The 14,776-nt window shown below is 37.8% G+C and overlaps 1 protein-coding gene across 5 annotated transcripts in view; it reads right to left on the bottom strand.

The window, feature by feature from the left end:
• Positions 1 to 14,776, bottom strand: part of VCL (vinculin) — a 56,125-nt gene that overhangs the window by 12,749 nt on the left and 28,600 nt on the right. For 3 of the 5 annotated variants that reach the window (XR_005860609.2, XM_015288200.4, XM_040702308.2), the window contains exons 5-14: positions 14,491 to 14,613; positions 12,827 to 12,987; positions 6,890 to 6,983; positions 5,467 to 5,614; positions 4,824 to 4,977; positions 3,859 to 4,034; positions 2,546 to 2,736; positions 1,851 to 2,050; positions 1,130 to 1,258; positions 21 to 170 (exon numbers count right to left, since the gene is read on the bottom strand). Coding sequence is in view for 4 of the 5 variants with exons in the window: in XM_015288200.4 (XP_015143686.1) it covers positions 21 to 170; positions 1,130 to 1,258; positions 1,851 to 2,050; positions 2,546 to 2,736; positions 3,859 to 4,034; positions 4,824 to 4,977; positions 5,467 to 5,614; positions 6,890 to 6,983; positions 12,827 to 12,987; positions 14,491 to 14,613 (1,526 nt within the window). In the remaining variant the exon portion in view is untranslated. The remainder of the gene's footprint in view (positions 1 to 20; positions 171 to 1,129; positions 1,259 to 1,850; positions 2,051 to 2,545; positions 2,737 to 3,858; positions 4,035 to 4,823; positions 4,978 to 5,466; positions 5,615 to 6,889; positions 6,984 to 12,826; positions 12,988 to 14,490; positions 14,614 to 14,776) is intronic. The other 2 variants (NM_205441.3, XM_015288203.3) reach the window with 1 other exon arrangement.

The raw sequence follows: 14,776 nt of genomic DNA on the forward strand, positions 1-14,776 counted from the left end.
TTATGAGTAAGCAAGCAAACCTGTGGTGTAAGCTCCCTTGCAGATTTGACTGTTGCCTGAATGCCTTCCACAGTAGTTTTATTAGCAGTTCCAACTGCAGCTGCTTTTTCTGCTGTTGCTCCCAGTCTAGCAGCATGGTTTTCAAAATTTGCTGCTCTTTCTTCAAACACCTAGTTGTCAGAAAAGAAGAAAGCATTAAAGAAACGTTACTTCGCTAACAGAACAGAATATTTCTAATGTGTCAAATTAGAAGACCTCCTGACAACACCTGACAGGATGCAACAGGACACAACACAAAAGGTTGGCAACTCTCTCTCTCATCCTTACATTAGTGGACTTCTTTCTTTACAAATTCACTTGGATCCCCCATAGGCTACCATCACGTTTTATAGCTTTGAAATACAAGCTACACTAATTCCTGACTTTTGTTTTAACAGCTACTGAGTTGAAGCCATTTTACCTTACAGAGACTCATCTCTGAACCCAGAACAAAGAAAAAAGTGCATTACAAATAACATGGTTTTTTGCTCTAAAAATCAAGGCTTCACAGTGGAAAAAGCTGTCTTCTTCCCACAGTTTTTATTTATTCATGGACACAAACTATCCTGTTGGAAAGTTCAGTTCCTCAGGGCACTGGGAATCATTTTTATCACTTTCAAACAAACTAGGCAAGAGCAGCTGGCAAGCACAGAGTTCTAGACACCTCACACACAGTCAGGAGCCTTGAACTACACTACACAGTGAGACAACTGTTTAGTACGTTGAACAATATTGTTATGAATTAGGACATTTTAATCAGCTTATCTAATGTTGAGATATACAATTCAGGAACTGCTGTCAGTCATTCTGGTAAGTGAATGTTTAGCATGCTCAAAGTAACAGGGCATCAACATCAGAGGGAGTAGTTTTTAGCATTTACTGAAGACAGTCTCCCAGACACCAGAAACATCTGCACAGCAATCAACCCAGTCAGAATCATTAAGCATATATTACATGTTTGTGAAAACAATACTGACTTATTTTTTAAAATACCGATTCAAAACACCCGTTTGTTTTTCAAAACAGTGATTCTCATAAAACAATTTAGTAACTCAGGTTCCATGTGGGAAAAACACTATCAAATACTCGCCTCTTCTCTATTGGGAGTATCAGAAGGAGCAGTGGCTGCTACTGCTAACAACTTAATAGGAGTTGTAGTGTCACTAAAAACATCAGACACCTCCTGGGTCATTGCTTCTTGCATCCGTGCTTTGAGATCCTTAAAAAAAAAGGCAAAAATTTGTACACGTTACACAGACACATGAAGTTCTCAGGGTTACAATCCTGCATCACCTTCTCAGGACAAACAAAATAGGAAAAAAAAAGCAGATTACACTGAAAGCCATAAAGATCAAACAATCTTAGAAGCATGTTCAAAAAAATCCTCTTTTACAGCATTCAAAATGCAAGCTTATGCTCTACTCACTGAAGGAGGATAAGAAGCTATGAATGGGATTATTTGAGACCATGCCCCTCAGATTTGTAACGCTAACACACCATCTTCACTGAAAGTAGAACTACTCTTTATTTTTAACTTCTAAATTGTTCATCTGGAATTACACTAGGGTAGTATGATCGGACTTGCAGTTGGACTTGATGCTCTTGAAGGTCTTTTTCAATCTGAGCAATTCTATGATTTCTTTGATAATCTCTATGGCATAATATCAAGGTTTTCACAGTAAAGATTGCTCTAAGTCTTCCAGATAAACCTATGTGGCTTTTTACTTCTCCATCTACATACAAGCTCTTCATCAGAGCAGTGCAAATACTTCCACATACACATCTTTCACTGCACAAGATGAGATTTTTACCTTCAGGGAGTCCTGAAGCTGAGCAGCAATTGCCCTAGCCTGAGGAGACTCTCCTTCCCCTCTTGCTGCAAGGTCAGCAAGCTGAGCAGCCAGCTGGTCTACACGGTCACATTTGGCAAGCAGGTCCTGACGATAAGGTCCCATCATGACATTGGCTAGACGACGACCTTCTGCAACCAAACCCCGAATTGCTGCCTGGCCTGCAGTGGAAGAAGATGTTATGCATTAACATACAAGAGAAACAAAACCTGAAAGCCCAACTCGAATGTATCATCATAATTATATGCTTGCTGATTGCGTGCTGGGATTCTCAGATCACTGTTCTCTTTGATTAAGTAGAATTCTCCTCAGATAATCCAGAAATCACACAAGTAGTACCATTTTTAGATCAAGCCTGTGAAGGATTTGATTACTTAACTACATTTGAATGACTTGAAGAGCAAAGAGCAGCCAAAAGCACATCTGCTCCATAGTACACATACCCCCATCTTTGTCAAATTAGCTTCCACAAAGAAAATCACCAGCCAGCTAGATAATTTTACAGTTAAAACACGGCTACAAACCACCAGCTATGAACTATGTTATCAATGAAGAGATTCTACTCATCCTCTCCATCTCAGAAGCATAAGTTTCAGTCTCAAAAATTACTAAGTTACACCACAGAACTGTGATAAAGAAGATGCTGGAACACTTACCTACTCCCCGATCATCAACTGTAGGATTATCTATCCACCTCTGAGCTTGCTCAATCTTGCCCTCCAAATGGACAGCAGCTTTAACTGGTCTAGTATTTGCTACAGCTCTGTTTGTTTTGGACTGTAAGTTCTGAAGTGATGTAGCTATTTGCTTGGCCAATGCACGGGCCTCAGGAGAGTCGCCTTTCCCACTGAGGATTCAAAGAAAAAAGTCACTTAAAGGTCATTTACAGCTAATCCTAAATTAAATTTGGTAGGAAAAAGACAACACAATGAATGGTGCTTTATCTTTTCAGTAAGGCCAAACTTGAGACTTGAATCTCAGAAGGAATAATGCCTGCCATCCATAAATCCCCTTTCCATTCTGCCGCTGTAGCACCTGGATATTACTTTTGTTCAATGCAGCACTGAAGCAGAGGAAAGTATGATATCATCATTGATGATTTTGATTTCCCATAACCATGATCACCTGCAATAATGCTATGCAGATTGCAAGTACAAAATTAAGCAGCAACAGACATAAGGTTATTCATGAACTAGAAAAGAGATAAATGCATTAGAACCTACAGCAGCAAACGTCAAGAAAAATCTGAGGAGTAACTTCTGAAGTATTATCTCCATACTGCCACTGGCCATAGATTAAAGATCACAATTTTTACAATGATCATTTCTCACTTCATTTCTCAAGTAAATCCTTTGCAAAACTGATACTGAAATACTACGTGCAGCTGAGCACTAAGTGCTACGTAGCACAATTTTCTTGCATTTACACAGTTACAGCTTACACAACACCCAACTTAAGATCGAAATGTGATAATCCACCCTACCAGACAGTAATTCGCTGATCAAAAAACAGTGATATGTCTGTATAAACAAGCTTACATTTCGCAGTATCTCATTCTTTTCAAGTGCTTTGATATTACCAATTGCAATTTTCCTGAACAAAAATATTTCCTAAGCAGTGAAAAAAATATCTTTTATAGATATACAATTCTGGTTAATCTCATTTGGAGGAAGATCGTGCAAATCAGGCTTTAGGATATAAATTAAACTGAAGCATTAAAAATTATATTATATTTTTTGAAGATAAAATTTTTAAAAGCATGTTAAAAAACTTGGCCTCCCAAGAACTGAACAATTATTTGCATTCCATTTTTATTAAAAAAAGCTGAAAAGTATAATATGTCTATTCACAGTTCTTGGAGGAAAATCCTTTCCACTTTCCCAAATTAATCATTAATATTCTGATTATTTCATAATTTTGAACTGCAAATTAAAAGCACTAAATATATGGTGAGACAATAAATACATACTGTCGTCGCAGATCTGACAGCTTAGCTGTCAGAGCAGAGATTTCCCCCAAGGAGCGAAGGATATCATCTCTTTCTTTAGGCTCCTCACACAATTCTGCAACTTTCCTTGCTTCAGACATAATTCCTCGAATGTGTTCTTCTCCTTCACTTCCACCGTTGGGATCCGCAAGCCAGTTCTTAATTGAAAGAAGTTGTAGATGAGTGAAGACAAACTATTTTTTTAATATAAACTATTAGAACTAAAAGAAAAATCAGTACAGACAGCAGAGCTTGATTTAACAGGCAGCTCTTCCTATAACCAATTTTTAGAGGTGACATACTGAGTGCTATTATCAGGTAAACGTCCTGCTTTGAACAACATGACAAATTAAATGAAATCTACCCAAAGACTGTCCGTTCCTTGTGCCCTCAACAATTGCCAACAGTATTTCCAGAAGTGAAGTTTAACTAGCTGTTTTAATGACTAATGATCTCAGAGGGTTTTGATGAAAAATAACAGATGCTGTTTGCGCACGATGTAACACATTCCCATCATCTTCATCACACACTGAAGATTAAGCATTGCAGAACTGAAAAAGCAACAACATGCAGTTTCATTGGCACTGTTTTGCTGTAGGTTCTATACCCTGAACTCCACTCCCAAAACAGAGCCCACTTACCCGTGCAGTCTGAAACTATTCTCTCCTTTTATAAGATCAGTTTATGTCCTAAGTTAAGACATTTCCTCATCGTAAACTCTTAACACTCATGTTTTCAGCAGCGCTAAACCATCTATGAAAAAACAAAGCTCTCACCAAACTCATGGCATCCTCTACAGTAATGAATTTAGCATTTTCCTGACTGAAGACAAATACTCCCTAAATGTTCTTCCTAAGGAGTAACTGTGTCGTGTTTGGATACACCTGCAAAAGTTTAGTGTAACATGTAACAATTTTCTGAAGCATTTACTTAATCATTAGTGATACCTGAGCAGCATCAATCTTCTTTGCAATAGCCTGCTTAGAGTTTGTCATGGCCTCCAATTTCCGGGCTGCATTCTCCACTTTTGCAGTGAGCAAATCCAGGCCTTGTGACACCTGCTGTGCCTTCTGCATTGCCATCGGTGTAGCACCCTGTCCTCTGCCAAAGAGCATCACAAATTCAGCTCAGAATTGAGCAAAGCCCTTCTCTAATTAAGAAGCATCAACAAGTAGCTAGGAGCATTCCCAGCAACTACTGCAAGAGTTACAGTATTTAATCAGAGTATTTCTACTTCAAAAAATAACTCAAGAGAAAATACACCATGAAACCCTTGTCCATGTCCCTAGTGGATCATAATTAATAGCTTTCTAGGTTGCCTGCATGGGTTCTTCTTTACTTATTTTTTTTCTTTCTCTCCTTTTAGGGGCAGGGGACAGTGAGTACCAGAACAAAAATGAACTGACACTGCAACACTCCACTTTGAGTATTTACTACACTGAAGAGCAGCTGAAAAAAATAAATGTTTAGCACAAAGAACCCTCCTCTCCTACACATTAAGCAATGATGCAGCAAGTAAAACTATGCAACGAGTTCAGAATAGCTGTTTTAATAGCAGTGGAATACTGTCCATTAGAGTAATAGATTTACCTAGCTCGGAGATCAGCAAGTTGATCAGTCATTTGGCCCAAAGTTTTGCATGTTCCCAGAATCTCCCTGCGTTCTTTGCCTGCACACAATTCTCCTGCTTTTCCAGCTTCATCAAGGATCTGCCTTATTGCTTGCTCACCAGCATCCCCTAAAAGGTACAGTCAGTAAAATATCAAATCATACATTCCTCGATATCTTTTGATAAAATGCTGTTTTAATAAACTGCTGAGATGCCCCACCACACTAATTGCACCAGGCTCAGTCATCAGAATGTATTTATCAAAGTCTACAATAGACACCAAACGTGGTCATTATGAGATCATATTTCTGAAACAGTACAGCATGGTAATAATGAAGCGCATCACATACCATCTATTTCAAGTAACATAAAAATTCTGTTATCATAGCTTGATTTCTGTAAGTAGAAATACTTAAAGCTTGCAATGTATTCAGGCAGGGAACAGAAAGAGCAATAAGGAAAGATTCATCCCTCTCCTTGTAATCCACGTCCAATTCCCCCCTCTGATATTATAAGTACTGGCACCTCTGGTTCCTCAATTAAGTTACCGCAGTGGAATTGGCTCAGTCCTGCCATAAGGACACTCAGGTGACAAAAAGTATTATGCAGTTAGTTTGGAGTAACACATTGAGTAAAATCTGTCTGGAAGTTTTAGAATTATTTTTGCATTTGTCTCCAGCTACTGAATACTTCATGTTGTCATCATGAACATCAGAAAGCTCTGAAACTAGTCATGTTCCCGGCACTGAGCATGGCAAAGGGAACAAGATCAGAAGTGTAAGCAGCAGCTCCACAGATAACAATAATTCACGTTTAGCTGTTTATTATTTTGGCTTCAGTTTCAGAGGAAGCTTTTCAGATAAGTTCCTTAAAGTCCAAATGGAAGGGGCCTCCACCTGCTTTTACTCGCTTTAAAGACGCACACTAGGGCAAAGCATTTTATATAAATCAAGGTGACTGTTTTTACAGTATTCATTGCATCTTTTCTGCTAAGCATTTTCCGTCAGACTGAAAGAATAATACTTAGATTATTATTAGATAAACCTGAAGTTATACAAACATGAAGATACAGAAGGAGCTTTAAGGATTAGCAACTACCACAGTTCAGTGCAATGTATGTGGTTTTGATTTTACGAGTGGAATGCAAAGAAAAATATATACATATATACTGAGTATATTTAGACAGTATCAAAAGGAATAAAGATTGCCAGAACATTAAATACAATCTGTTTGGTTTTCGGGGTATAGAGAAAAGACTATCTATGGGCTGCCTCAAAACGATTCAGTACGTATAGGTTATTGATATCCAAAGGAAATTTTGCATCACACAAGGGAATTATTCACACCTTTAAAAGAAAAAGAAATCAGAATACTGGGGGTTTTTTTGTTTATTTTTATCATTACCTGGAGGTGCGTTTGGATCTCTCAGCCAGCCTTTTGCCTGGTTCATCTTTGAATCTATTAGGGCTAAAGCTCTTTTCATGGCTTCAGTGTCCTTTGCAAAAGAGAAACCACCATAATGATTTTCAAAAGCTTGAAGCATAAATAGCCAACTTAATGAAAGCAGACAGAAGTTGTATAAAGCACAGCCTACTTACAGAAACACATCCATGTAAGCAGCTCAAAACCCATTTTCAAACTAGCAGATCATAGTTGCTTCTTTCCAAGTCAGACAGACATTTTCATTTCACTCAAAATGCAGGAAATACGCATGCAAATTCAGTGATGTTTCTTTATTTACTAGTGTTTTATTTGCTCAAGTCAGAGCTCTAATAAGCACGTATCTTAGAGTTAGTACCATTTTTCTCCTTAGTGTATATCAGCACGAAGATTAGAGTTAACACTTTAAAAATGGAAATCAGCCAGTGAGTTTTGCAACTTCTGTGCACAAGACTGCACATCTGCATTTTTCACCTGTTCTGTTGTTTGAAGTCAAATAACTGCTGCCCGCATAAAGTTCAACCGGTAGTTAATTCCTACAATTCTCAAATAGGGAGTTTACTGTCTGCAGAGACTTAAAACACCCATATTCATGCACGGCTGTTTTCAACTCAGAACACCTCTTCCAGGAGCATTAAAGAAGCTGTTTCTTTGACTGCTAAGCTGCTATTACTCAGCACGTCTTCATCTTGAGAAGCTAAAACTACTCAGTCCTCATCTCACTGCATACTCAATTAGCTAACTGTTCGTGTTTCATCCCCCCACTAGAGACCACAAGTTTTCTGCTCTGAAAAAATGGAAAGACAATCAACAGAGCAGGTCCCTTCCAACGGAACTATCCTGTTCTATTCAACACAACATATATATCACCTGAGTAACAAGTACGTTAAGTAACAAGTTGGGAGAAAGCCAAAATAGCTTTTTACCATGCATGTAATGGAAATAATTTCCAATGCATATGACATCCCATTACTAATATACAGACGATGAAAAGAAGCATGGTCCTGTGCTTCTAGATGAACTGAACTACGCATGTCCAGCTGCTACAGAGAGCAGCCTGCTCCCAGAATCAAGGAGCAATCAGCTGGTATAACACGCAGTACCCTGACAACACTAAAAAACAAAACAACACAGTTTGGTGGAGCAGCTCATTCTGCATTCTTAGTCCTCAATGTTCTGGCCTTAAAGCCTGTTATATTCAGGTAAGTCAATCTTTCAGCAATTCACACAACGCAAATCAGCAACCAACTTTCTAACAGGTCACGTGACACAGTTGGATAATTTAAAATGTTCTTGAATCACTGCCCAAAAGAGCCCAACAACAGCAGAATTTTTTATACCCAGAAGACCGGTTCTTAAATCTTGAAACCAGGCCTCAGGGCTTTGGCCAAGAACATAAAGGATAGGACACTCAGCTAGGGGTAGGAGGGGGCACAGTAATCTCCAAGTCATCTTCTCTACAGCATGAGAACTGTGCATTTAATGTATGACAAGAGTTAAGTAAATAAGCATATAATAAATTAAACACTGAAACATCTGTGGAAAAAACCTCACCAGCTGCGATGGGAAGTATTAGAGTTTTCTGTTTTCTTTATGGATGGGCTGGAGTAACTTCAGCTTGGAATGAATAGCCTACTGGAGGCCTGTCCGCCCATAAATAATTTGAAACAAAAGGATTAACTGAATTTTTAATAAGGTGACAGATGTTGCTTAGTGTGTTCATGAGATGATAGGTGTGGGATGGCTGAGAAAAGAGTGTTGGATGGATGGGAGGGGGCAAAGACCCATTCTCCTCTTTTTACTAAAGCAGGCTTTTGTATCATCTCAGCTGTCTGCAGAAGAGCAGCTACAGCAGAATGATAAAGAAGGCTCTGAATCTGAATTTCTTATCTCTTATAAGAAATCTTATCTTCTTATTTCTTATTTCAGCTTCTGCATTCACCATTACCCAAGCAACAACCAGCATTCATCTGTCATATCATACAAAGGTCACAGAGTTTAATTGTTCTGCAATACAAATATTGCTATCCTATGCAAATCTTCACTGAAGTTTTGTTTGCAACAATACCATGTCCCTTTCCTATTTAAAACAAAGATCTGGTTAAATCTCAGCACAGCAGTTGCAAAGTGTTCCAGGCAGGCTGCTTGTTAAGCACAGATTTTCCATCTTCACAGCTAAAGCTGCCAAGGAAGGGAATCCCTCTCAGCTTTAGCCTGACAAGGAGTTTCCATTGCGAGGAGATGAGTAATTTTTAAATAGGAAATTAGAACCCATTCTTAACCGGGTTTATTGGTACTGCACACATAATAATTTCACTTTTGTTTCTGCCACAATTGGGTATGTATATATGGCAAGAAAGGTGTAGCATTCCTGGGATGTCTGGCCTTATCCACTGAGCCAGGTTACCAGTCAAGAAAATGAACAAACACCACAAAGGAGATGCACTTACTCCAGACCTTACTGCCTGAAAAATAGTAACAATCCTGACTCTTTGAACTGTTGGAACGCCCAAACAGTTAAATACTTTGGAAATCCTGCTGTTTTGGGATTTGCCAGCAGAACATCAGTACAAATAAGGAAAGAAAAAAATCCTACAGATAGCCTGCAAAAAGTTTCGTGACAATTTCTTGTCAGAAAAAAAAATAAATGGATTTCCTCCCTTCCCTACCGTCCCCCTGTTGGGGAAAGGAGTTCCATAAAGAAAACCAGCATTAATATCTATTCAGAAGAGCAAAACAACTTAAGTCAATGATGTCAAGCAACTAGAGTAACACTGTCTGAAGGGGAAAGAACAAGCTGGCATTCTGAAATTCCACTCCCAAAGCAAAAGAGCACTTATTCACAGTAAGTCTGTGCAAGACTTCTGCCACTATTATGGATTTTGAGATTATTCATGGAGCAGGTGGTATTGACACAGCCTTTTAGAAAGAGCGTAATAAATCCTACACATCCCTTGCTGAATATAAAATACAACCTCTGACTCAATTAAGTGGTCTAGTCTAGTGATAACTGCATTTCATTACCAAAGAAGGGAATGTTGAAGAAAATAGGCAAAGCCAGCCTTCTGACAGAATAGATAGCTTAGTCATTATCCGGGGTTCGACCCTCCACAATACTAGGCTTCTCAGCTTCCAAACTTTTAACCCCTTATGGAAATAGAAGGCATATAAACTGTATATTACTTCATACTTCTTTAAAAAATGAGAAGTATAGAAGAACTGAACCACTGTAAAACAATGAGGAAAAAAACAAAACTATGAATGGAATACATAAATGCAGATTTATTGTTTGTTTTAAGATTTTGTCAGAGATGTTTATTTGCTCAGTATCTAACTTCTAAATCAGCATGTTATTTTAATAAACACATTTTTTAGCGTAAGCTGAGACTGTTGCAGTGCAGTAACAGCACCACACTCTTCAGAGTCTGTAGCAAAACTAAAGTAGTTTATGGTAAAGCCTGCAGTTCTAGCTCCATATATTTGTCCCTTCCAGTATATCTATGAAGATTCTGTGATACGCTTACACATAAACAAGACAGAATAACAAACCAAATGAACTAACATCAACATTAAGATGTAGTACACAGAAAAAAAAAAAACAAGGCTGCATCTTGATTTTTGCTTCAGAAGAGGATGGGAAGATGACCTTTCCCTTAAACATCAGGAATGAAATGCACGCAACAGTCATCTTGAGTAGAAATTAAGAGATTTCACTCTCCCTCTCAATAAATAAACACATATATACACTCACGCACAAATACAAGGAAAAGGCCAATAACATGGGGCCATTGGTGAACTACTTCTTCATCCCACTGTTTTTCAGTCAAAACTGTTTGGTTAATGTGCTGTGATAGAGCTCCAAATTGTGAACATCTTCATTCAAAAGCCAAAACAAAAAGTTCTCTGCTCAGAGTGTGAAATGAAACTTTGATTACATTTTACTGCGTTACATACATATGCATAACAAATACTGATAAATATCTTCCATGTGGAGATGCTGCCAGTACACCAACTGTTCTCTTAATTAAATTCTTTATTTAATGTACCTGGTTATAACATAAGTAAGAATAAGACTGGCTTGCCTACTTTCTGCAAGTCATTTTTCTGTTTTTCAAAACCAGGAAAGTTTCCAAATTTAACTAAAAACTGCATTTGCACTTCCTAAAATACAAAAAATGCTCAAATTCAAAATAAACCTGAATTTAAATATGCACATTAAAAAAATCTGTAGTTTTAAGCCTGGACCTGAGGAACGTGAACCATCAGAATTGTAGGAAGGCTACTGCTGAAATACTAAGGAATGGACAATCCCCGATTTAGTAAAGCTTTCTGGGCATGCACTAAGCTTGTTCCTGCATGACTGGACCCTTTCTTTGGACTACAAACACCAGTAACATAAACTAACGCAAAAGCATTCAACAGGAATGTGCTCTAGAATCTTGGAGTAGCTCTAATCAGATTCAGGAAGACAGTTTTAATGCAGTTCAGCTTGCCATTACCATTTTCTTAGTGACAGCCAATTCTACACACTTGCCTATTAAGAGTCATTCAAAACCTCAACGTGTATCTATGTAAGTACGGTGTTACAGCTGGCACACAAATAAGAAGTTGCACAGCATACAGTCTGCACACAGCACAAAATCCCACGTACATGCTTGTTTTGTTTTAGTACAAGGTAGAGGTGTAGGGTGTGTAAGAAAGCTTACCTTCTAAATGTGAGAAAAGGGTAAGAAACAGAAGAACAAAAACAAAGATGTATGAAGTAGTCATAATAAAGAAGTGATAGTGACAAAATAACTCAAAAGGCAAACTAAGGGTCAAGTGCCAAACAATATAGGCCTAAGTGATTTTAATGCCTAGATGACACTGGTTAGATTTTCTGCACAAGATTTTATTTGTTAATAAGCCTGGCTTCAAGTTTCAGTACCTTCTTTAAATTTCACCATTACTTGTTGCTTATATTATTAACCCTTAAAAAAAAAATCACTTTGGCTATTTATTTCAAGTTACTTTAAAAAAAAACTGAGTAGAAATCTGAATTGTGTAGCTGCATTCTTCAGTAAGCCCACAATAACACTTCTTATGATTCTACCCAAACAGCTTTAGGATATGTTGTACATTTCAGTATTTTCAGTATCTGCCTGAGTCCTCCAAGTTAAGTGGCTGCAGTTACTTACACAGCTTAATGCTGAGTCAAAAGGACCCAATACTGCCCACTTGTCTGATTCACTGAAAGGCTCTTCAGATTAGTCCATCTTTTTTGTGCTAAGCAAACACTTAAATTTTAATTCCATACCTAGGCTAAAAATGGGCAGCAGATGTTGGTGTTCAAGAAAGCACCCCAAAAATTAACTGAAGCCTCTTAACTCCAGGCCTTCTGCACAAGGAATAAGACAGTAGTTTATCTTTTTGAGTAGGAAGTGGAAGAAAAAAAATCACAGATAATCTTGCAGATGCCAAGCAACAGGACCATTTTGAGGCACAGAACAATATCTTTTATACTTAATTTACACCTGTCAAATATGATGATTTGAGTTTGCTCTACACAGTAAAAAAAAAAAAGTCCTTTAAGAGAAATGCACTATATTCCATGATTACTTAACTGCAACAGGACACTGAACTGTGAACAAAACTAAGCCTTCTGTGACCATTCAGCTTCAGTAACCACTGGGCTACCTTCAAGTTCCACACTCTTTAACCTAGCTTGTAAAGAGAAAAAGCTAGTTCTGAAATCAAGACAACCATCTTCAAAGACGTTGTTCAAGGTTGAAGAAATTATATAATGTGATAACAGTGTTGCAAAACTGATGGACAGATACATATTTTAATAGTCTGAGATTCACAAGCGTTTAAGTCTACAAGAGTCGTCCTTCCATATCCAAATGTAGATGTGAAACATACCTTGCTGGCCCAGGCATCTTCATCCCAGGAAGTGAGTTGTAATACACGGATTATTTCATTTATCTCAGCACTCATTTTCTCTACTGTGAAATTGCGATTTTTCAAGGCCTCTTCTATTCCCTGGCTTTTAGTGTTTTTTGTGGTTACAAAGATCTTCATAGCTGTAAAAATGCCATAAATCAGGAAAAGCTACACATAGAATAAAATCAGTATTGAAGACAACCCTGAATACTCATTGCAAAATAAAATATACAATCTCTGTTCCAATGCAAGACTATCTAAAAGGAGACTGTAGTTAAAGTCAGTTGTATTGTCTACATCTGCATCTACAAAAATATTTTTAGTATAACCATATGGATTTCAGAACTGAAACCAGTTAGACTGGCATGGCAATACTTCTCTTGCACAAACCATATGCATAATCTGCCATTAACAACATTGTCAGACATAAAAATAAAGGTTTTGGTACATGTTAATTCATGCCAGGTTATAGCACATCCTGCACACAATGTTATTATCTCCTTGCTGCTGCAGCTGGTGGTGTTTGTTCAGTGCACTAGGATCCACAAACTACTACCAGAATTTCACTTTATATTAATTTGTCATCAGTCTGTTTTTAACACCTCACAACTCTATCTCTGTATCTATCTACAGTTCCATACGCAGGTAAGTATCAAATGCACTCCATGCATGCCACTAGTCATCACCCTTTACGACGGCAAACATATAGCATCTGAAGCATTAATTTAACAGTACTTCCGAATGGAGACAGAGAAAGAGCTTATCCATACTCACAATACAACCATTACACTGAAAACTTTGTAGAAGAGGTGAAGGGGAGGCAACACAATACATCTGTACTAACTGTTTTATGATGCATTTCTATTCAGTACTATAGTCAGGAAAATGAAGCCAAATTCCCACACCCCTTGATACCCTGGCAACAGCCTGCACAGGCTTCCTCATCAAGACAAAACTGTGTTCATCCAATTTTTACGTTTACTACTAAACCACAATTTATATTTGCGTTGTTTGTTTCCCTCAATATCATAACGTGCCAAAAAAGAGAGAAAAATACAGTGGAAGGATATTCTATTCAGAGTTACAAATCAAAGAAGAAGAAGAAGTCATAGCAAGAGGAGATGATTATCTCCATACATTTCACCGCTCTTTCACAGGCTGCCCTAACCAGCAAACATCTCTTCTGCCTGCCTATACATGGCTCAGCACAGTGAGATACTGCCAGTGCCTTCACATAAAAGGAAATGGTGATGCTAGCAGGATGTTATGTCCTTGTAAAAGTACATGGTACACCAGAGCCAGGAACGCTACAACAGTCCACAGGGAAAGCTCCAAAACATTACACCTCTCCCTTGTTACAGCTCAGCTTCTCCATTAGACCATGCCTCTTACCTTGTAAGAATAGTTAAGGATATTAACACAGAGCCAGTTAGGCATATGTACTAAATAACAACTGCTGAAGTGCTTTATCAAGCAAGTAAGCTGAGATCCAAAGAAAAAAAAAGTCAAGTATATTATATCATTACTTGCCACCAGTACAGAAGCAGTGTCAAGGATGGTATTTTTTCATGCACACAAAACAACTGAATTCCAGGTAAGAATAGACACCAACTCAGAGTTATGTTATTTAAGTAAAAAAATACCTGAAATAAGTACAGGCAATAGCTCCTTCACAGTATTCATGGAGTTCACCAGCATAACCCTATGTTCCTGATGAGTTAATTCCTGTTGTCTCTCATCGATCATTTTCGCCATCTTTGTCATTCCTTAAGATTAAAGAAATTGAACATAATCAGAAGAGCAGAAATGCAATATTAGGTTTAATTTGCAACAACTGAGCTTTCTAAACAAGAACAAAGTCTAATGAGTACTGGCAATTACACTTTAACCGTTTTTTAATATTAGGATCCATTTTTTAAATTGTATTCC

This window comes from Gallus gallus, chromosome 6 (assembly GCF_016699485.2).
Source record: "Gallus gallus isolate bGalGal1 chromosome 6, bGalGal1.mat.broiler.GRCg7b, whole genome shotgun sequence".
NCBI lineage: Eukaryota > Metazoa > Chordata > Aves > Galliformes > Phasianidae > Gallus > Gallus gallus.